Source organism: Crinia signifera, chromosome 6, assembly GCF_055691185.1.
Source record: "Crinia signifera chromosome 6, ASM5569118v1, whole genome shotgun sequence".
In the NCBI taxonomy this organism is placed as follows: Eukaryota; Metazoa; Chordata; class Amphibia; order Anura; family Myobatrachidae; genus Crinia; species Crinia signifera.
The window spans coordinates 252,635,914-252,660,099 of NC_139222.1; the positions used below are offsets into that span (position 1 = coordinate 252,635,914).

Genomic DNA, 24,186 nt, shown 5'->3' on the forward strand with positions numbered 1-24,186 from the left:
AATGTGTCGAATTTGTAAAATCGGACAAAGGTCTTTTGGCCAGACCAAGTAGCCGCTCTACATAGATCTTGAATAGAAACTCCACGGGCAGCTGCCCAGGAGGTACCCACCGACCATGTAGAATGGGCGGATATAGAAGACGGTGGCACTCTAGAGGAAGCCACATAAGCCTGACGGATTGTCAGCCTGATCCACCTGGCCAGGGCCTGCTTGGAGGCGGGCCATCCAGGATGCAGGGAGTCACAGAGGACAAAAAGAGCATCTGACTTACGCACAGACTCCGTTCTGGCAACGTATATGCGCAAGGCCCAGACCACGTCCAGCGCTCTAGACTCATCTGATTCCTCCCGAAAGGCCGGCACCACAATAGGTTGGTTAATGTGGAATGCTGAGACCACCTTTGGGAGAAAGACACCAGAGGTGCGCAGCTCCCATCTATCTTCGTGAAAAACGCAAGAAGGGTGCTTTACAAGAGAGAGCACTCAGTTCCGACACCCTTCTGGCCGAGGCCAAGGCCTGCAGTAAGACTGTCTTCCAAGTGACATATTTTAGGTCCACGTCCTCCATGGGTTCTAACAGGGAGGACTGGAGGAAGGTCAATACCAAGTCCCACGGTGCTGTGGGAGGCTTGAAGGGAGGTTGCAGCCGCAACACCCCCTGGAAGAAAGTCTGAACCTGAGGAAGAAGCGCCAGCTTTCTCTGGGAAAAAATAAAGAGAGTGGATACCTGTACCTTCAAGGACCCCAGCCGGAGTCCTGAGGCAAGGCCCTTCTGTAAAAACAAAAGCAACCGGGCCAGTTTGAAATTCACAGGGGAGACCCTCCTGGTCTCGCACCAGGCCACCAGGCCCATATGCGATGGTAATGCACCGAGGTAACCTGCTTTCTGGATCCTATCATGGTAGGGATCACTGCCTGCGGAATCCCTGCTTTTCTCAAAATGGACCTCTCAACAGCCATGCCGTCAAATGTAGATGTTGTAAGTTGGGACAGGTGAAGGGACCCTGTGTTAGCAGGTCGTCGCAGAGTGGAAGAGGCCACGGCTCGTCTACTAACAGGCCTGTTAGAACCGTGTACCATGACCGGCAAGGCCAGTCCGGAGCAATGAACAGCACTGTCACCGACTCCCTGCGGATTCTCTGAAGAACCCGAGGGATGAGAGGCAATGGAGGGAAGATGTAAAGGTAATGATCCGTCCAAGGGGCGGTGAGAGCATCCACTGCCACTGCCTGAGGATCTCTTGTCCGAGCGCAGTACCGGGGCAACTGATGGTTGTGCCTGGAGGCCATCATGTCTATCTGAGGACATCCCCACCGACGAGTCAAGGTCTAGAAGACCTGGGGGTTCAGACACCACTCTCCGTGATGGACCTCTCATCGGCTGAGGTAGTCTGCCTCCCAATTTTCCACGCCTGGTATGAAAATGGCAGACACAGCCCCCGTGTGCTCCTGCACCCAGAGCAGAATCCTCTTTACTTCTCTCATCGCTGCACGGCTATGAGTGTCTCCCTGTTTGTTTGTTTATGTAGGCCACAGACGTGGCGTTGTCGGACTGCACCCTGATGTCCTTGTTCCGGAGAATGACTTCCTCTTGAAGGAGGGCGTAGTACACCACTCGGAGTTCCAGCACATTAATGGACATCTGTGCTTCCTCCGGCGTCCACAGTCCCTGGAAGTGGAGACCCAGCGTGACCGCTCCCCAGCCCCTGAGGCTGGCGTCTGTGGTGAGGAGCATCCAGTTGTGTATGGCGAACCTCCGTCCCTCCTGCAGGTTGCTGGAGTCGAGCCACCACCCTAGTGATGCTCGAGCCTGATGGGAAAGGGTAATTCGCTGATGAAGAAAAAGATGCAAACCTGACCACTGGTGGAGCAGACACAGATGGAAGGGGCGAGATCGAAAATGCCCGTACTGCACCGCCTCGAACGTGGCCACCATCTTTCCCAACAGCCTTGTGCAGAGTAAGACTGATACTTTCCGATGCTGCAGCACCAGGCGAACTGATTCCTGCAGAGACAATATCTTGTCCCCTGGGAGGAAAACCCGTCTTTGGACAGTGTCCAAGGTCATCCCCAGGAACAGAATCCTCTGCGAGGGGGTCCGCTGCGACTTCTGTATATTGAGCATCCAGCCATGGGTCTCCAGAGTCTGACGTGTCAGCTGGATGTTGTGTAGCAGGATCTCCTTGGACGGAGCCTTCAACAGAAGGTCGTCCAAGTAAGGGACAATGGTAACTCCCTGAGCCCTGAGTATTTCCATCATGACTGCCATGACTTTGGTAAATACCCAGGGCGCAGAGGAGAGGCCGAAGGGAAGGGCTCTGAACTGTAGGTGACCGCTCTGAACAGCAAACCGCAGGTAGGCCTGGTGAGGAGGCCAGATGGGGATGTGCAGGTATGCATCTTTTATATCGATGGATACGAGAAACTCCCCCGGCTCTAGGCCTGCAATGACTGACTGAAGAGACTCCATCTTGAAACGGGTGAACCGCAGAAACGGATTGAGCTGCTTCAAATTCAAGATGGGCCTCACCGAGCCGTCTGGTTTGGGAACCAGAAACAGGCTGGAATAGAAACCCTTTGACCTCTCGGAGTCTGGGACTGGGATAACAACCTCCATGTCCCTGAGTTTGTGAATGGCCGCCTGTAGTGCTCTGCTTTTCTCCTCAGAAGCTGGCAAACCTGTGGGAAAAAAACATAGTGGAGGAGGCAATAAGAAGTCTAACTTGTAGCCTACTGCCACCAGGTCCTTTACCCATGCGTCCTGGCAGGACATGGACCAAACGTGCTGGTAAAATAGCAGACGGCCTCCCGCTCTGCGCTCTGGGCAGGGACTGGGAGAGTCATGATGAGGGCTTGGAGGTAACCTTTGCATCCAGGATGGGTGCGCTGGCTGAACCTCTGCCTCGGAATCCTCTAGAACTGGAAGCAGTTCCACGTGACCTACCCCTGAATCTGGGGGTGGGTCTGAAGGAACGAAAGGACTGTCCTCCTGTAGTTGGTAAGGACCTGCGTGGGGGAGGTGCTGCTGTAGGCAGAAACTGCGACTTACCCCCCGTAGCCTGTGAGAACATCTTATCCAGCTCTGGACCGAAGAGTGCCTCACCAGCAAAGGGTAACGCTGCTTTTTGTGTCGGCGTCCGCATTCCACTGTCTCAACCAAAGAGTGCGGTGAGCTGAAACTGAAAGGGCAGAAACACGAGCCGCCAGCATACAGACGTCTGAAGAGGCTTCAACTAAGTATCCTGCAGCCTCACGTATGTGTTCAACTAGAAGTAACATATCGCTTGCATCTGGGTCTAGAGAGAAAGCAACCTGGGATGCCCAGACCTCCAAGGCCCTATTTACCCAACAGCCCACCTGGGCCGGCCTTTGTAAAAGACCTGCGGCCGAATAAATATGCTTCAGGGTGCTCTCTAACCGTCTGTCAGAGACATCCTTGAGGGTAGAGGCTCCTGGTATGGGCAGTACTGTCTTTTAAGACAAGCGTGATACCGAAGAGTCTACAGCAGGGGGCATTTCACAGGACTTCCTAGCATCCTTAGGAAAGGGATAGGAAGTGAAAAACCTTTGGGACACCTGAAACTTTTTGTCAGGGTGTAACCAAGCTTTTTGCAGGTGATCATCCAGCTCCTCTGAGGCTGGGAAGAATGCAGACTGCTTCTGGTTTTTAGCAAAAACAGAGTCACGCGCAGCAGGCCTCTCCTCTTCAGAGACATTGAGGGTTAAACGGACTGCTTGTATCAAGTCCTCTAAACCCTGAGAAGGGACATCAGTGTCCTGTATTACTGGAGCCTCAGGCTCTTTCAATTCACCCTCCTCCAGATCTGGCATGTCATCATCTGTATCATCGAACAGAGGGACTTGAGGAAAAATCCTATTAGCAGGAGCCAGTCTAGGGGGAGGGGGTGCTGGGGTGTCTGCATGTAATGCTCTAGACAGACCCTCAACAGCAGAGGTTAACTCTGCCTGTTGATCCCTGGCTGCATCCCGGTCTTGTCTGGCTGCTGATAACTCAGAAGCTAGCTGAGAAATCACTGCGGACAATTGGGAAGCCCATACAGAAGTATCCTGCCCCGCTGCTGAAGGAGGGGGGACTGGGGCTGCAGCACATGGGGGACATAAGATGGTGCCCTCAGCGTGTGGGGTGAACTTGGTGTTGCACTTTTTGCAAGCAATCTTTTTAGGAGCCCCACCAGCCATCATACACTCATCAATCATCCAACAGAGAGGAGAGAGAGAGGTTAAGCACCGGACAGAAGAGGAGGTATACAAGGCAGAGTCTGCCACAAGCCAAAGACGCGCACTGTATATAAATATAACCTGCACCGGCTCAGGGACCTTTTTGGACACAGTCCAAGCCGCCCTGACCTCCTATGTCCCGCTGTGACTCACTGTACCAGGGTCACCTGCACTTTTTTGCCGCCTGGAGAGAGCCGCGGATCACGCTGCTGTTCAATGGCTGCCGCACCTTAAAGAAGAAGGAGGAAGCGGAAGTGCCCAGCATGCCGCGTGCCTATGCTCCGCTCCTCGTTTATGGCGCTGTTTTAAAAGTGCCTGGCCGCGTATCTTTCGCTGAATCCCCCCGCTAACAGGGGATCAGCGTTATACTTACCCCTGCCTCTGCTGTCGGGTGCGGCGTGCTGACAGGTCCTCAAGGCGTGCTGCATGCAGCGGCGACAGGACCTCAGGATCTGTGGATCCTGCAGCCGGGTACCGGAGGCGAGCTGCGTGCAGCTGCGACCGGACCCGCCGACAGCGCCCTCGTCGCAGGCAGGTAGGGACAGGGGGCTACCTGCCTGTCCTCCTGCTGATTGCAGATCATCTAAATTAAAAAAAAACAGGAGTGAGCAATGAATGAACCCAGCTCCCGTAGGGCACATGCTAAGACTGGCTAGGAGAGGAAGTAGAAGGGGGAGGAGTTAGTCAGTCACTATTAATTTATTCTAAAGTGCCCAAGCTCCCTGTGGTCGCCTTCTATTCCCCACTGTAACTCTCCAGTGTCCCCTAGTGGAGGAAAGAGCAATACATACACACTTACTGTATATAGACTTTTATAATACATTTTGAATTGAATGATTGAAGATTAACATGAATTATAATTTGTAAGATCCAGCCAAATAGTACAGGGTATTCATATTGAATTTCCTGCTGCAGAAATTCTGTATTTGTGCCAGCTAATTTTTTTTTTTTATGAATAAATTTAATATATATTATTTTATACCAAGATTAACAATAGAATCTAAATTTAAACTGAACTTCTAATTAGTGTATAGCCATACATATAATTTGTTGCAAGTGCGATCTTTGTCCAAAGTTTACATTATAAATTTCAAGGAGTCCAGTATACTAACCGCTCAACAAGGAACTACAACCTCACCCAAGTGTAAAATCATAACCGTGTTTTTTTACGGTGCAACATTTATTTTAAAATAATATTCGGTACTTATATGTTAGTTGGGCGCCCATTATAGTTAGTATGCTCATACCCCCACTATCCATGTCGGCATGGATAGCCCGAAGCGTGGCGAGCGTAGCGAGCCCCGTGAGGGGACGCGGAAAACTAAGCAAATAGGTTAGTGGGCGCCCAACTAACATATAAGTAACCAATATTCTTCTATTGTAGCTTCATCCTGTGACAATGACATTATTTAAAGTTCACAATAATATATGAACAGATCTATAAAAAATCCATCAGTCAAATAGTTTTACACTAGTGTTAAAGGTCCGTTCGACAGACGGGCAAAAGTTTAAGCTTATGCAATTCTTGTTTCACCTACTCTTCCACCTACACTACCCAACCACAGCAGGACAGAAGCTGCTGCAGCAGCCAGAGCAGGTCTCCAACTATCCACCTACACTACCCAACCACGGCAGGGCAGAAGCTGCTGCAGCAGCCAGAGCAAGTCTCCAACTATCCACTTACCCTTGCCAACCACAGCAGAACAGAAACTGCTGCAGCCGCCAGAGCAGGTCTCCAACTATCCACCTTCCCTTCCCAACCACAGCAGGACAGAAGCTGCTGCAGCAGGTACAGAAGATCCTGAAAACCAATGAATAAGCAAGCAATCAAGCGAAAAAATAACTGACCAGGGATCAATCTCACATAGGATTTCACAATGTTATCTACAGTGTTCGATTCACAGACCACTCTGCCGATGAGTTGCTTATTAATTTCAGTTTGTCAAAAGTTTTGTAAAGTTAAATTTTTTCATTTAATGGACCATTATAGGTCTTTAAGGGTCCACTTAAGGGAGTCTGTTTACGGTGTTGCATTCAGAAAGTCATAAGCTTTCTAATGACATATCACAATGCATGAAAACATCAAAAATAGCATGGACCATTATGACAGCACTCTTAAGGGCTCGTCCGATTAAATCCATCTTCTAACTTAGATCGTCCCTTAAGATAAGTTAATGTGCAGAGATTGAAGATGATTAGTTCAAGCATTCAAGAGTTATCGTGGAACATCCGTATGCGCACACACACGTTAAATTTGACTCCTCATTGAAACCATCTAGTCTCTTGTATACGAGTTATTGTGCACTCCCCTGGAGAAAATTCTGATTCGAGAACAATTTTAGGTTATTCTCTAGTGGTATGTTTTATGGTTAGCCCTTCCTAAGCACTCAGTATGTTTTCCCCCTTGTGGGTTCCCTTCTGTCTCCGTCTGTCCAGTCTTTAATCATTGCCCCCACTTCACCCTAAATATGATGGTTTTAAATATGTTTACATTTCACGCAGAGTCTTGCTCTGGATTCCCATTTGTACTACTGTGAAATTATTTGCTATACTGTTTGTATGTCTGTTGACATATTAATGTTTAAAATCACTAAAAATGTATTATATTAAAAAAATTGACTCCTCAGGGGGTGAACCAGTCACATTCGCTCGTCCAGATTAGAACGGTTATACCTTTTTTGACTATCTTTCTATAATGGTACAGTAGGAGCCCCGACTATGACCATGGTCTTTGATTATGTCACAAGCACACAACACTCTAGTCACTTGGTGAAGGCAAAAGGATGACAACTTATCCACGGTTCATCCAACTAGATCGATTTAATCATTTGTTACATAAAAATAACTGTTCAGACTACAAACAGAAAGCAGTTGTAAGCAATAGCAGCATTGAGCTTCATGTTACATTACTGTAATATCATACAATTATTAGTCCAAGCACAAATAAAAAAATTAGAAGCCTTATTAAAGTGGGCCTGTTACCTGCGCACAGCGGGCATGGACGTTTTGTGGTTTGAACCAATAATCAGCTTATCAATTCCTGTGACCAACTGCATTAGGCACCGGTTCCCAATGAACCAATAAGCCAAATATTGGTTAGAAGAACAAAATGGCTGCTTCCAATGTGCAGGGAAAAAGGTACACTTTAAGAATCACTAGCAAAAATTAACATATAAAAAAGATACAGTACATTTATAAGAAGTTGTTGCTGAAAAAGGCAGATTTCATAACTGTGAACATGACTAAGAAAAAACAAGTCACATCCAGATTTCCTACAGCAAATATAGAAATATGTGCTACTCTATCACCCAACATACGATACTGGAAGTAGATTGTTGGGCTTACGTCAATAAATAACCTCATTCATTACTGTACATTTTTTTTACAATTTAAATGGAAAATGGTAATTTGCTCAATTAGGGAATACAGTATAGTACCATTTACAAAAATAAATCTTAAAAAGGTTTTGTGGGGTTTTGACATTTCAAGTTGCAGTCATAATATAGGAAAAAAAAACTAGTATTCAGTCTTTGCATAAAAGGATATCGTAATGCAAGGTATTAAGTATTAACAGCCAACGTGGTAATATCTACTTACATGGTGCTACTATGCTAGAATAATACGTTGCTGCATATGTAATATTCTTAATCATACAATATGAACGACATTATACAGCGACTGAAAAAAAAAAAAAAAAAGCAATTATACATATATAGGTTAGATCTGCTTTAAATGTAATTCCAGGTTTATGGAAGCTACTACATATGACTTTACAGATTCTCTTTTTTCTAGTGGTCATGTAAAAATGAATTCCGCCCTTGACACTGGTCTCGGAGAGCGGAGATTCCAGATGTGACCTATAATGTAGGTGGGTAAACCCATTCCATAAACACTATACTAAGGGGGTATTCAATCTAGGATCACAACTGTCTATCCATGCGGACAGCCGTGATCTAGGCCCGTTTGCGGTCAGCCTGACAGCTGAACGACAGAGGGGATTCAATGCCCTGCCTGCCGATAGGCGCAAAGGCGGCGTGGCAGCGAAAACAGCCGTGGATTGGCGATCTGCGGCCAGGATCGCGACAATCCACGCCTGTTATCGGCAGAATGGGCCCAACAGCTTCTAATGTCTGGCCCGTTCTGCCATGATCCCTCTTCAATGCTGTCGCTAATGACAGCATTGAATAGGGAGCCACCGCAATTTTCCCCCGTCGTAAATAGTGGCGGTACATTGAATACCCCCCATAATCTTAAAAGACCACTTCACCTAAGAACAAGGTGCATTTTAGGCGACGTAGCTTCCAGTAATATTTACATCTGAAAAATCTGCTCATTGTTCATGATAATAGAGATGGCGGAATGACTGTGGAGACTTTAATCACTAAAAGTGCACCAGATACATATAAATAATCACTGTGCACTTCATTGGCCATTACAATAATACAAGTTTGAAAAAAAATCCCTATATAATGAAAGGCCTGGACAATCTTATTATACTGTATCTATAATCTCCACACACAAATAAAATTTCAGAAACATACTGTACACCACACGCAAATATACATACAAACTGCAACTCCTGTATTGAATTTAAGTGGACATGCACAATGGGGGACCCCCTATTGTGAACATCAACTTAAATACAATACACCCTTGAATGACCATTTGGAGTTCCACTGCCGTTTTCCCTGTATGTATTACCTTGCATGTAGAAGCCACCCACTCACCATTAGGCCTTAGATAGTAGTAAGTGCCAGTCTACTCCTAGACTTTATTATATTTTTCTTTTCACAAACACGTAAACTTACATACGTAGCATAGACAAACGCACATACAGCTGATGTACCAAATCTTTGTCATCAGTATTCAGTAGCAGTTTTTAAGAGGAGACAGTTATTTATTCCTAGTGCAAATGAGTATCACTTAGGACAGGTCTATCCAGTTTCATTTTATTATTCAAATTAGATTTCAGTTAATCCATAATTTATGCAAAATAATGTGTGTGTGTGTGTGTGTGTGTGCATATATACAGTATATCAGACAGTTATCACACACACACATATATACACATATATACACACACACACACACACACACACACACACACACTAGAAAAAGCATGAATTGGATTTTTGGTTGTTAAAACATTCCTTCTCACAAGGATTTCCAGACATAATTCTACCACCAGATGCGTTATAACTTATAATTACACATTAATCATAGCTTTAGTCTGGATATCCAGTATACATTATATCCCATGCACAGCAATTTTGGGCATAGATACATCAACTTCAAAATGGAATTACAACAAATAGATACCGGGCTATGCCCACAATTTCTTTAATCCATAAATATTAGGAAAAAGAAAATGAGTTATTTTTCTGTTTCACTCATTTTTTTTTATTGCCCAATTGTTCATTACATTGTGTTTCAATCGCTTTTTACATAACCATCCATTTGCATCACTGCCACACCATCGTAAACCACATCAGCAAGTTAATACATAAAGCTTTGCTTTTCAAAAAATTATACATTTTAGTAACAATATTACAAAGGTTTTTCTTAGCGCCAAAATAACAAATGAAAAAAATAAAACATTTTAAAGAATTAGCATAATAAAATTATTTTATTCCAAGTAAAAATACAAAATAATATTAATGACATTGACCAGATCTGAAAGTACCTCCGAGGAACAACAGTTATTTATGGTTGAGAAAAGCACTCTAAGGAAAATATAAAATAAAAATGAAAAATATGTAAATGTTTAAATTTTTTTTTTCTTAGCAAAAAATCTTTCTAAAAATAACAATGAAAATTTTGTCTCAGTACAAAGGCTACATTACTATTGAAAAAATACCAGCATGAAGAAAAAGGTACATATTTGACAGTAGAAAATGATCTTACGGAACCCACAATGTTTGCAATGAAAATAAATCTGCAATAAAGATTTATGCCTTTTTTTTCTTTTTTTCTTTTATATAAACAGTACAAACAGTATTGCACAGAACAACAAATAAGATTAAGTCTGCCTTCAAAATATTGACTAATTCAAGTCTAACACAGAGGAAAGGCAACCAACCAACTGAACTTATATATCCAACATTTTTAGTCAAGTTGAAATTCAGAACACATTTTAAAAAATATTTTATTTGCCTAAAGGACCCTGCTAAACCACCCATTTGTAAGAGGGTCATGCAAAAAACGAAATGCGGATTCCTCTTACAGCAAATAGATTAACGTGGAATATTGAAAGCTTTTGGGGCAAATAGATTCACAAATCGGGAAACATAAGCAAAGCAGAAATTTTATAATTTAACAAATTAAAAAAAGTGTTTGTTAAAAAAAATACAAATAGAAGAATTCTTTCACAATTCTGGTCAGTCATACATAATCAACACTTGATTATAAATATACAAATGAAGGGAAACAATATATATATTTTTGTCACTTTCCAATTCTAGCAAAGAGCACCAAATATAACAGTTATACACTATGCGGTGTGCATATTCGATTCCAAAATATGTTTTCATGGTTCTGAATCTTCACGCAATTAGGTAGATTTTTTTGTCTCATCGTGTTATCATATAAATTTGCTTAGCTCTAATTTCCTTTATTCTAACAAAAATAAACAAAAACACACACAAGTAAGCATGGAAACAAATGAAAATGACAATATTAAATCAATTTTTTTTTTTTGCAAAAAAATTAAATATATATATTTCTGAATAAACTTACTTAGAAAATATTTCTTTCCTATATTCAAAATTTGAGGTATTGCAAAAGATCATGTCAAAAAGATTCTCTCAAAGAAAAAACAAAAAAGCAGACTGTGAAAACTTCCCAGATACAAAGAGTAGTGCATAACAAAATACATTTTACAGATGACAAAAAAAGGAGACCAAATAACCTTTTCAAAGTTTCATCTTCAATTTGCTCCGAAAAGATATGCAAACATACATGATTTTTTAGGGGCTGCATTATAAATGTAACCCCAGCATTTTTTTTATTATTATAATTTGAATACAACATTCTTAAGCAAAAATAAGAAGAAAAATATAAAAATATTTTTTTATGTCTATCATTTGCAACTTAATATATAAAACAAATATAAGGGAACAAACAAATTTCAATAAATAATGTTGAATCCTGCAAGGATTAAAATGTAGAAAATCCTTTTGGGACATGATACATAATCATGCTGCGTGTACAGCCATGTTATCTTTTGCAGATTACAACAGCACTACCTTTGTGGTTAAGCTTCAAAATTGGGACGTTTAATAAAGAGTCTGTGTACGTAAACTCATTGTACACTAATATATACTATCTGCAGACCAAACAGCCTTGTGCTAAATAAATGTCCACTGTTAGCAGGACTAAACTCTTCAAGCTTCACAGGATATGTCCAGGATAAAAATTTTGTTTGTCATTCGAAAAACGAAAACATTACCCCTTATATACTTTTTAGGGCAGACATTTTTTTTAAGCAATCCTTGTGCCTTGCACGTAAGCCCAACAGATAATATTCCCAATTAAGTTTGGTAGTGTGTCAAGAAAAGGAGAAACTGGAATTAGTGTGTCGAGCCCGGGCTAAAATAGCTAGAAAAATATTCTATAGAAATATAATATAAAAAAAATAATAATAATAATAAAAAAAATCAAACTTATACAAAAAATAGGGATTTGTAACCAACAAAGATCTCATGTTTCTGTTTAGCTACCAGCTAACGAGCCGTCAGAGATACACAGAGGCCTTAAGTTACACCTGATCACAGTACGCGACAATCACTTTACTACATAAAATAAATTGCACAATATAAACAGAGCACCGCATTTTTTTCTCTTTTGCATCTACCATCCTTTATTCTGATTTTTACGTCATATCCTATGTCTAGTTTTAATTATTGGTAGTTAATACAGTGAAATAAATCTGTATGTAACTGCCCCAATTTTTTTTATTATTTTTTAATATGCATTACAGATCATCAGACATGCCTTCCTCCAGTCATTGGTTGGATAGTTATTTAGCACTTGTTTGTCTTCTATAGACACTTCGTTAGTTTGTGCATTGTGGTCAGGTTGTATATGATGTGGTATATTATTGCATGCAGTAATTTGACGTATCAAACATGCATCGAGAAACAAAAAAAAATGCGACCTTCCTCGGAAGTTCTGATTTTTTTATCAGGTTTCAGCAGCTCTTTAACTTCATTTTAAATTATATATTATATATATATATATATTTTAATCACAGATACCCTAGCCTGAATAGAGTATTCTGGTATTGTAAATACCATTTTTTTTTAAATAGCAGCAAAAGCTATTGCAGCATCCATTTACATAACACTAAAAAGGTCTACTTCGGTCAAACCTGCTCAATAATAATAATAATATTAATAATAAAAAAAGAAAAAATTGATTCACTGTATAAGATATTATTCTGTTTTTAACTTAAGCATATTACAAAAACACAAGGTTCTTAAATACCCATATAAGCTAAAGATGTAGATTTATAGAACAGTGAAGGGAATCACTAGATCTCATTACATGGATTAAGAGACAGACATTTCTGGATGATTTTTGCTACATCTTGCACTTAATGAGGCCTTTGGTAAGTGATCTTCTATGGGTGAGGATAATATTAGTTGTGAATCAGATGGTTAAGTACATGCTCCAGAGCTTTGAACAGAAATTCTTCACACCCACAACAACCTGTACGGGAGGGGAACTTGCACCAAGCCTACTGAGATGTCTCTACTGACAACACTCCTGTGCAGGGAATTAAGGTACCAAACAGATATACAGCGATATTATATATCAAAGTGCAAAATTTAAAAAACAAAAAACAAAATAAAAAAAATCAGTTACACTCTGCAGGTTTGCATTATACTGGACACTAAGTTCAGTAAGGTGGCTGTAAATAATAACATTTTAATACAAAAGAACGTAAAGACTGATTTTCTTCCATAGCTGTGAGGGATCGGAAATGGTTTCCCCGAAGTCTTCACGGCAGCCCGAAAGGGACAAGTGCTCAGCTCCAGCGGAACGGGACGTGGCGGGGCCGATCCCCTCCTTCTTTCACCAGTGGTTTGTGGAACTCTCTGCCAGCCCGGGAATGGATGCTGGCCCAGCAGTACTCGCAATAATACTGCAAGCAGGTAACGTTGGCACAGAAGAATGGGGCAAACTTCCCACCACATCGCGTGCCCTGGCATTCATCACACATCTGGTCGTCCAGCACGTATGGCTTCACTTCCACCTACCAATACATGATCAGAAAAAAAAAACATTTGGATAATGGGCAATAAACCAACACTTTCACATGTATAAACTAAAAGGATCAGTAAGTGAATTTAAGCCTGTATAAAATGTTTAGCGATGTAACCACGTTACACTGTAATCTTTATTTTCTACACATTGATCTCGCTAGCAAGGAGAGCGACAAAAGGTGTTACAGTGCATCTGCCGCTACAAGAATGCAGCTGATCATTCCCCCACTATGTTGAGTACTCGGACAAGACCTTCCCATAGGGCTATTTCACACACTCCGGTTTCTGCCGGGTGACGAAATCCCACAAGGCCAGAAGCCATGCCTTGCATAGTAGTTACTAATGGACAAGATTGTGTCCATTCAGACAGGGCGGCCGCGGCCTGGCCACCCGGTTGCAGCCGTATCCCACCACTGGAAGGGACTGCTGCTGGGCTGTGGCCATCCCCACCATTCTAAACTGCTGTGTGCTGCACGGCTTCCTGGCCGCGTGGGTTTTCGCCGCCCGGCAGCAGCCGGAGTGTGTGAAATAGCCCATAGGCTACAAGCCAGCCAAACATCCACTCACAGCTCACCTCTATATGGTGTGTTTCAGAATACCGAAACTACTCTATTTACCCTCACCCAGGCTATTCTATCAGATTACACACTTAAGGGGAGGATAAAGTGTGGAACAGGGAGGTCAGAGTTAGGCTGTGGGAGGGGAAAGATTAGTGTATGCTCTGGGTAGGGAGGGTAATGAGAATTTACTAAAACATGTTTCTGGATCCCACTGTTAGTATGCCAGTGGTTAGAATACAGACCATCTGGATCTGTTACCCAACCCCAATGCTCATGTATCACCTCTGATTTAGCATTGTACTAGCAGGGACATCATACCCATCTGTCTGTAAATGCCCGGTCTGGTTTTATCACTGTGGAACATGATTCAGTTTAATAAATAAAAGTTTATAAATACATTTTAATATCAAAATAAAAAATGGTTTTGCTTATAACAGATACCCAATTCAATCATTTTTTTGGGATAAACAGACTAAAGATGCCCATACTCCTGCGGGCTCAATCCCTCAAACTGCCATTCTGCTGGTTGTATGCGCCGGTCAGTGGGCAGCAGACTATTGAGGAATCAGGGATATTAAGTATGTTGAATCCGTGATTGCCCTCGGATCAGGATTTTTACACGTTTAATATCCCCGATCCCCCCGACGTGACTGCGAGGTGAAAGGGCGATTGCCCCGATACACCACAGGTGTATGGGGCCACTTAATGAGTAAAATCAGAAGTCTAGGAAAACCAAATGGCTTATTTGGTCTGCATTTTTGTTTTGTCCCACAAAAGGAATAAAAAAAAAAAAAAACAACTTCAGACAGTTTTTTTTTGGGCTAATTAATAACGAAGACAGACTATAGAAATGACATTGATGAGGGAATGGGTTAATGAAGGATGGGCTTTATGCTGGCTGGACTAAGCACGCGATCTTGGCAGTGTCAGACTTAATGAGCCTGGCAGCGCGATGCTCCAGGTCTTCTGGGAAGGAAACGGCAAGCGAGCTGCATGACTATTCAATGCCGGTTCTTAGTTTAGAGGCGTGTGCTGCTGCGGTTGATACTTTAGGCAGATTAGCAACCACAATGAAATATGCAGCCTAGGAACAAGACCCAGCAGCAGAAGGAAAAATAAAATGACATTTCTGCACAAGAGATTTTCATGGAATTTGTAGATGAACATGAAGACATTTCCAAATGCTCTAAAAGCAGGGGTAAGCCGCATCTGGCACTCCAGCGGCTGTGGAACTGCATATCCCAGCATGCCCTAACAGCTAAATTGTGTCAGTGCATGCTGAGATGTGCAGTTCCACAAAAGCGGTCGTGCCTGCCCCTGTTCTAAGTTCATAATCGATGACATGGCATTCTACGTTAATATAATAATAGTCTATAAGAAACTGATGGATTAAACCACAGTTTCCCAAACTCTGACAGTTCAGGTGTTAAAAGTCCATCCATGCTTGAGCCCAGGATAAAACAAATAGCCATTATTATCCGTACAGAAAACACCAGCGCATGTTTAGTTGTTGGAGAAAGAGCTTGCTGAAAATGACGGTTCATCAAACAAAACAATACGCTAGTAAATGGCTCAGAGACGCTTGCTGTCCGGTCCGCCCTTACCCGTTTATCAATGTCGTTGTGTTGCAGTTGAACAAATCGAGCACTGATGGCAGCAATGTAGCTCTGTTGATTGGAAAACGCCACCCGCCCTGCACCCTTCGGGTATTTCAATTCGGGATCTGTATCAATGCCAGCGTAGCAGACTCCCCCATACAGACGATCCATGATCATCGCCAGCTCAACTAAAGGGATACAGTAAAATTAGGCAATTTTTAATCAAATATATATATATATATATATTTAAAAGATAACAAGTGTATGCTATATTCTGTGGCATCTCCAAGCATGGCAGGTTTATTTGCATATAATCAATGTATTACATAACAAAAAGTACATTCAAGTTATAATAAACCATGCAATAAATACAACAGTTAATCATTAAATAAAAGGTACAATAGTCCAGAAATGATGAGGCATTGGGGTTAATTTATCAAGCATAGAAAGGAGTAGAGAACTGGACCAGTAGAACTTGCTTACGGTCATTTTATAGAACGTACTCGATAAAGGTTGCCTTTAAAATATTGGTTGCTACGGGCAACTTCTCCGCTGCTTGATATATCTACCCCATCATTTGAAAATGTAAAACAGAAATTGTAGAAAATAAAATCTGCTAACTGGAAACTTGTGGATTATTGATAATAGAAAGTATAATTTTAGGTAGGAATCCAAGGATACCCATTTATTTAACAGGTTGGGATGGTAGACTCTGGCTTTAACACTTGGCTATTTAATTGGAGCACATTTTTCTCACCTTGTAAAATGAACCTTTTTTTGGGGTATTAACCCATAGGTGGGTATTCAATGTGCCAATATTTCCCAACAGGGGAAATATCGTCACTCACCTATTCAAGACAGCATAAAAATATACGGTGCCTGTATAGATGGTATAAAAGGGGTGACATTAAAGTTTTATGTATGTGTCTTTCTTTTCACATTCTTTTTACAGGTGACCTACAAGACCCAGTGGGCATTAAATCCCAGCATGATGGGTCTTTTAGTTCTCCTGTTAAAAGCAATGTGTTTTAATATTTTCTTTACACGTTCAGCCTGGTTTCCACCGCCCTGGGATGCCGGGGACAGACCTGTGATTCAGCCGTGGATAGGTGAAGCCTGGCAGGGACCCCACTACTCCAGGTAGTCATGTGACGTCCAGGGGACCTTGAGTAAAAAGAGTCCAAGAGCCTGGTGCTGGTTTCTTGAATATTCTTGGATTTGGGGAACCAGGACTGGCTAAATGAGTCCAGGGCTGGTTTAGCTCTGCCAGTTTTTATTTTGTTTATTTTAAGTTTTACATCTTATTTCTTCTGGAATACAAGGAGGCTCATAAACCAGAACTGCACAAAAAGGGCAACTTCAAATCTTTCTCCCCTAACCTGAGTGCTATGCTATCTGCACAAACAAGAAACCTTAGTGGACACCACTGAATTAGCTCGTGAGCGGTACCTTGTATGTCTGGCCAGACAAAACAAGAGAGACGGATTTTTATCTTTTTATATACATTTTTCAATAGACGAACATATCGACTGCATTTATAAATTATGCATACTTTCTAACTAACTTGAGTACAAGCTAAAAAAAAAGGAAAAATAACTTTTAAAAGAAACTCTGAAGAAAACAGAATAGCTGCTAACCAATCGAACCATTTGCTTTTTATGTTGGTCTGTCTGTTTCGGTCTGTGTATTATTGCTTTTTAATATCCTCACTGGCCAGTGATCTATGAATAATTAATAAATTCTAAGTCCTATTAAGGTTGTCCCCAGCGGAGTTTTTATAGGTCTGTTTGTTATATTGTTGATTATAAGGACTGAGCATTCCTTTTTTGGAAATCACTGCAGGGGACAACTATTGGATCACGTTTATTGTAGGAGTTTTTTCTTTTTAGCGAAAGTATATTGTTATTGTTGAGCATATGCGACCCATAGCAATGGAAATACAGGAAGAGCTGTATTCCTACATTTACGAATGCAGTTTTAGAGGAACATCGAAACCGTTCAATCAGACAGAAGCGTATTTAAATTTACAATGAGGTCGCAGGACCAGTCCTGCACGGTTTCCAGACCGTTAGGAAAGTGTACGGGAATCAGTGCTGGGGAAAAAAAAACACCTTTTTTTTCACAGTTACCAAAGCACTGCTCCAGTCTACGCTCCGGAAAACGGGGACGGCTGCCATTTGCCAATTACAAATTTCGGATTTTTATTGCTACAGCTATAATGATAGAAAACAATTCCAGCTGTCTGCCAGCGACAAATGAAGCAGGGAAATAAGCAGTTCTACAGCTAAAAATGCCGTTTTGGTGATTTCTACATTTAGCTGCGGAAAATACACAAACCTTTATATTGCCCCAGAGGCCAATCATCTCTAATGTCCTGAAGCTAGCTCTGCATAGCTACAGAGCGATGGCTGTACAGGTACTGTCTGCTAAAGGTGGTCAAACAGAGGCATGTTTGTCTGAACCGGTGACAGCATAACCCAGATTAACAGACAAGCAGAACTATTACTGTAAGGTGGCCACTGAGAAGTAATTCAATGGCTGTTGTCAATATAAAGGAATAAGCAACCATAGGGCTTTCAAAATGTTCATCCGCATAACTACAGCCCTGATTCATAGAAATACCCAATCTTTATGTATATTTGGTTTGATATACCCAAACATCTCATTTACGTGTTTAGAGAACTGCTGAAACATACAAGAAGAGACAACAGAGAAGCCAGAAAGGGGGTAGACTAGCGAGTTATGAGGGATAGGCTTTTATGAGGTGGTGTCTTATGTGCTTACATAGAGGAGTGCATAGAGGAAAGGGAGTCAAGGTGGGATTTATCAATAATAGACAGACACACTCACCCACAGATGTCGGCATGTTTATCGCCAGTTAGTCTGGATGCACACCAGGATGACATCTGTACAATAGGTCATGTTTGGGCAAATTGGAATGATAAATCGCCTGGTATGTGCAGTGTGTGCTTGTCATCGCACGCGTCTGATATCTCCTAGTTGGCCATGCTACAGAGCCAATCAGAAGATACCGGTAATAATACCATGCTGCATACATCGCGCTGTCATACATTTATCAGTGTATATAGGCAGCACAGTAATGTCGGCTCATCGCCTGGCGGATTGGCTGAGAACACATAGGGGGTGATTCTGATTTAATTGGTCCTCCACACACATTCGCACAGGGGACCAATTTTTGGCAACTGCGTATGCGCATTGTTATTTATGCGCTGTGTGCGAGTGGCCACAGCGCTCACACACACACACAGAAGTCCAGACAGGGGGGGGGGGGGGGTGGCAGCCCAGGGGATTCACCCATGGGAATGCCCAGCATTTCATGGGCATTCCCATGAAAACGGTGGGCGTTCCCATGGATGGGTGCGGGCTTGGTGGCGTCCGGCCGTTTCCTGCACAGGGTGCTCGGAGATCGCCCTGAGGTGTCTTAGATCTGCGAGCAATGGAGAAATCATTCGATGGTCGCCGGCCATCGAATGATTTCTCCACCACGGCTGCGGATGGATGATTATGCAAATCATCCATTGGCAGCAGTGTGGAGAATCGCAGAGTGCGAAGTCGGAGGGGGGTCGGCAGCGTCTAGGGGACTTGCAAGGCTGCGAAGTTTGCAGCCTAGCTCGTCAACCAGATAGTTCCATAGTTCTGATCTGCACCGGGTCTTATCAGCTGGAATAGCTCTTCCGGGACACAGGTGCACCGGGGCTCTTGCCAACGAACCCGTGGACACATCCTAACATGCCGTTCCATTACCTTACATACCACCCTCGCCAGGAAATATCATGTATCTTACCGGCGCGTAAGGGCCGCGGGACGCCACCGACAAAGATGGTTTTTCTAGGATCCAATGGTTGAGAGCCATCCATCACAAAGTCGCTGTCACTCAAATTCCAGGGACGGATCTGGACCTGCATTGACATAAAACATTAGAAAACAAAATTAATGGTGTAGAGTTCAATAAATGATTTTATAATCAATACTCCTCTCGTATACAACTCCCAACTTTCGAATCAAGGGAGGCGGGACCCGAACTTTAGGGGAATGGCCTGGCAACAAGGTGGCCCACAAATCACTTAACTCCCATGAGGCTACGCCCCCATTTTGTCACTTAAGGGGCATGGCCAGTGGTTCCGTGAGCTGCTGGCCATGCCCCCAGCGGAAATAGACTATGGACCTTATTCTGGTTGACTCACTCGGCCATGAATATGCACGGGGACTGATGTTCTGTGCATGTGTATACACTGGGTGCGTGCAAACTCTGTGAAAAGTCTGTTCGCCAAGTGCATGCTCCCAGCCTTGCAAGTGGTTGCCGGGCTGGGCCATTCACATATGTGAACGCACAGCGTTTCATCATGGGCGTTCCCATGAAACCGCTGGGCGTACACATGCGAATGCATTTGTGACGCAAATGCAGGGGGGGGGGGAGCTGACCTAACCGGATGTCAGCTGCCTGCCCAATTCCCTGGAACTCTACGCACATATGTACGAGTCTGAACCACCCTTACATATGCCTGCGACTATTAAAAGATGAGGGAGGGTCCCATTGGCATGCAAATGGATGGTAGGGGGTTTCCACAGTTTTAGCAGGACATGACTGTAGTTCCTCATCAACAAACACTGCCTAGCCCTGCTCCATGTATAATGCTATTTCTCTATGTTTTTATAAATGGGATTTGATATAAAAAACTGTATAGTATTATAATAGTGGTTCTCAATAACATATCATCATCTAGGTTTTGTATTACATAAGTGATGTGCATTTATTGTATGCATAAGCTGCTGTAATAACTGCACACATGGGCGTTCTGATCATCGTTCTGAAACGGTTATACCTTATAGTACACACCCATTGCATGCCATGAGGTGTGTGGGGCACAGCACAGCGGGGCACAGGTGGTAAACTGACCCATCTTGATTTTACATTACTGTGTGTGTGTACTGACTGGCGGAGCATTGTTTAAGACATGGGTCTTCAGCCTGTGGCCCTCCAGATGTTGTGAAACTACATGTTCCCACATGCATTGCCACATTTTTTCCTATAAGAGATGCCAAAACTGCCAGGGCATGCTGGGACATGTAGTTCCACGACATCTGGAGGGCCACAGGTTGAAGACCTGTGGTTTAAGAAATGTCCTTTATATATGGATTGGTCACCTCTATACTATACGTGTTCTATATGTATATTTCCTGTATAGGCAGCATGGATGCTTTATAGGTCGGTCTTATGAAAGGCTCTGTGTATCTTTGTGCTCAGATCTGTTCCTGGAAAGAGGAGGAGTTCTATGCAAGTTGCTGGGATGTGGTTTATATGTGGTTTCTCACTGTGGGGTTTATGTATGAAGCAGTGATAAGTGGAAGAGAAGTGATAAAGTGTCTGGTACTTTATCACCAGCCAATCAGCTCCAGACTGTTAAGATACAGGCAGAGTTTAAAAAGGGACAGTTAGAAGCTGATTGGCCGGTGATGAAGTACCAGGTACTTTATCACTTCTCCTCCCTTATCACTGCTTCATACATCTACCCCTGTATCCCATAAGGAAGTGTATGGCCACATGCATCTGGGTATAACTAGCTATAAGATGTTGGAGAGCACTGCTATAAGCCACTGCTAGCAACTCCATACATTGCTAAGCAGCCACATAAATAAATAAACATAGGGGGTTATTCAGACTTGAAAGCATGGCAGCGATTTTGCAGGCTGGGTGCATGCCTGAGGCAATCTTGCAATAACAATCCTGCTACTTCTCACTGGCGGTATGCAAGGTGATTGACACAAAGCCAGTTTTCTGAGATCTGGGAGAACGCAGGCGTGCCCATGCATTTGAGGTCAATGCGTGTAAGGTCAGGTCCGGCACCAATCAGCCTGTTTATAATCACATCCGCCGAGTGAGTCCTGGGCTACGCACAGACTGCACACACTGAAAATCTCATTTGATAGTGAGCAGCTTGCACAGGGGCCGCGCTAAGCAAATCACAGGCGTGCACGGGGCGGGATTTCACTCTAGCTGGGTGGCGTATACCCGATTGCAGGGCTCTGCAACTAAGCAGAGCGATGATCAGGTCTGAATTACCCTCATAGTGCAATAACGCCACTGATGGCGAGGTAACGTTGAAGAGGGAAGCAGAGGAAGGGGAGACTCATACCACGAGCCAGCCAATATGCCCACGTAAGGGACAGAGCATCACAGACGGGACATCATTTGAGAATCTGTGATTAGGTTTCCTGCATTCGCTTTAGGATATTAAAAATAAAGGCAAATCGTTATAATGCCGCTCAATGCAATAAACTCGGCTCCACCTGTCATCAAGCCATCTTGTTCCCTAGTATTAACCATAGGCATAAAGTCTACCAGTATATACGATTGACCACTGTAATGAAATGGTTGATCGACGGACTGACCTCTGCACTCAGAAAGCTGCCATCAGTAAACTACAAAGGATTGAAATACCTTGGGAACCGAGACTGCTTTATCTACAGTGTATCGTCACACAGAGCTCCTAATTGTCCATACACACTGTGCAACTTTGAGCTAAAAGGTGCTCAGTGTGTACGGGCCAGCGGTGAGCACTGATGTGCGCTCATGCATCATCGCCGGTAATACCAGCAGAAGAGCCGCTATGGAAATTCGTCCACCCCCGGGAATATCGCGTAGATGGGCGAAGATCGCTCAGTGTGTATGCACTGAGTGATTTTCAGCCCATTGATTTCCCCCCCCCAATATTCTTGTCAATACACGCTGGGCATAATCGCCAAGTGCGTACGGACCTTTAGTCTTCTTCGGACAGTGTGACACGAGGGCTTCTCTTTCAGTGTTCTACACTACATAGTGGCTGCACTGCAAATGACAGGGTAAAGAGATGCATGTATTCCTGCTTAGTGCAAAGCCCCTGATAACAGGATAGAAACGTCAGGCTTACAGCTGCAGGCAACAGGAAAGAGCGGCTATAACCCAGAACAAAGATCCTTACTGGTTTGTCCTTGATGGTGGGGCTGGATACACACAGGTAGAGCTTGCCGTCTTCTTCTAAACAGGCATCAATCAGTGCTTGCACGGAACTTTCCTCTTGAAAGAGCAGGAAGGCATAACCTTTACAAAAAAGCAAGAACAGCCACGTCAGGCATGGTCGTCATCACCGCACTGCACTATTTATAGAACAATCCAATTTTCCAGTACATAAGCATTTCAATTCATGCCTGGAGAGGAACAAACGCTCTGAGCTTTGCATAGAAAATGCTTATTTTCACACCGGTTATAGCATACAGATAGAATTTTAAAATAGATTAAAAAGAAAAACTTGTAAGCAGCGATTTAGTTGGAGCCTCCCCTCTGAAATACAGTACCACCATTTTTCCCCCCATCTCCCAAATAAATTACGTTATTGAAGCATTATATAATATAAAAAAAACAATTGAAGTATATTTTTTGCCTAAATCGTTATACATTGTGTACAGTGAACTATTTAAAGGAATATATCTTCCAATTTTTTTATATGGTTATTTTTTGTTAAAAAAAAGATAATACAAAGGAAAACTATAAATATAAGGAGGAATTTAAGGTGAGTCAAAAGGGTACTCAATATGGGTTTCCAACTGTCGGAACATCCCAACAGTCTGAATCCTGGGACATGTTTGTTTTATCCAACAGTAACTTGACAGTCGGAATTGAATGTTCTCGCTGTCGAGTGTTGGAAAGTTGGTGGATCAGCGAAAAACTGCCGTTTATGCGACAATCCGCTGCAGTTTCCAACAAAACAGGTCTGACTTTATAAGTGAAATCTGACACCCTTTAATGCTGTCGTTAACTTCAGAATTGAATAGGTGACTGCCGATATTTCCCCTATCAGGAAATATCTGCACATTTTAAATACCCCCCTAAACATGTAAAATAGTTTACTCAAGAAAAGTGTGAATGGCGGGGCTGTGGGTGTAACCAAAGCTGGAGAATGCTTTTTTTTTTTTTAGCAGCCACTGATATCATTAGTAATAGTTTCTTTATTCCCCGTGTCACTGGAGTCTTCGCCTGTGTAACGCCAAATATTGGCCACTCGGGAGATAGAGGTAAAGAAGTTACTATATGTTGGTTACTATACCTCCATACAATATATGAACCCACAATCTCCTTAAGATTGGACATTCCCATAAGCAATGGTACAACTCTGCCCTTTGTGAACCACATCGAGGACATAAATGGTCATCAATCATCAAATAAAAATGATGTGGCGACAAATATGTCCTGTGTAGTATGTTCAGGATGAGTAACGTGTGGGAAGTTGCAGGGACCAGTTTTATGGAAAGTTTAAATAATTTTTATTGCTTAGAGCAGTGGTTTCCAAACTGTGTGCCGTGGCTCCCTGGTGTGCCTTGGGACACTTGCAGGGGTGCCCTGGGTTGGTGATCCAAGACCAATTCCAATTATTTATGATCAATTATTTATGTCCAAAACCAGTGCTGGTGGCTGCCAATCATAAATATGTATACAATCAGAACCAAATCCTGCCCTTTACCACATAACT

At 42.9% G+C, this 24,186-nt stretch overlaps 1 protein-coding gene across 3 annotated transcripts in view; it reads right to left on the bottom strand.

Annotated features, from left to right (window-relative positions):
- Positions 1–7,038: 7,038 nt before the first annotated feature.
- CPEB3 (cytoplasmic polyadenylation element binding protein 3) overlaps positions 7,039–24,186 on the bottom strand; it is a 132,186-nt gene continuing 115,038 nt past the window's right edge. For all 3 annotated transcript variants that reach the window (XM_083149334.1, XM_083149332.1, XM_083149333.1), the window contains 4 exons: positions 22,642–22,760; positions 19,467–19,581; positions 15,668–15,849; positions 7,039–13,493 (listed from right to left, as the gene is read on the bottom strand). In XM_083149334.1, coding sequence (XP_083005460.1) covers positions 13,266–13,493; positions 15,668–15,849; positions 19,467–19,581; positions 22,642–22,760 — 644 coding nt within the window. In that variant the 3' untranslated portion in view covers positions 7,039–13,265. The remainder of the gene's footprint in view (positions 13,494–15,667; positions 15,850–19,466; positions 19,582–22,641; positions 22,761–24,186) is intronic.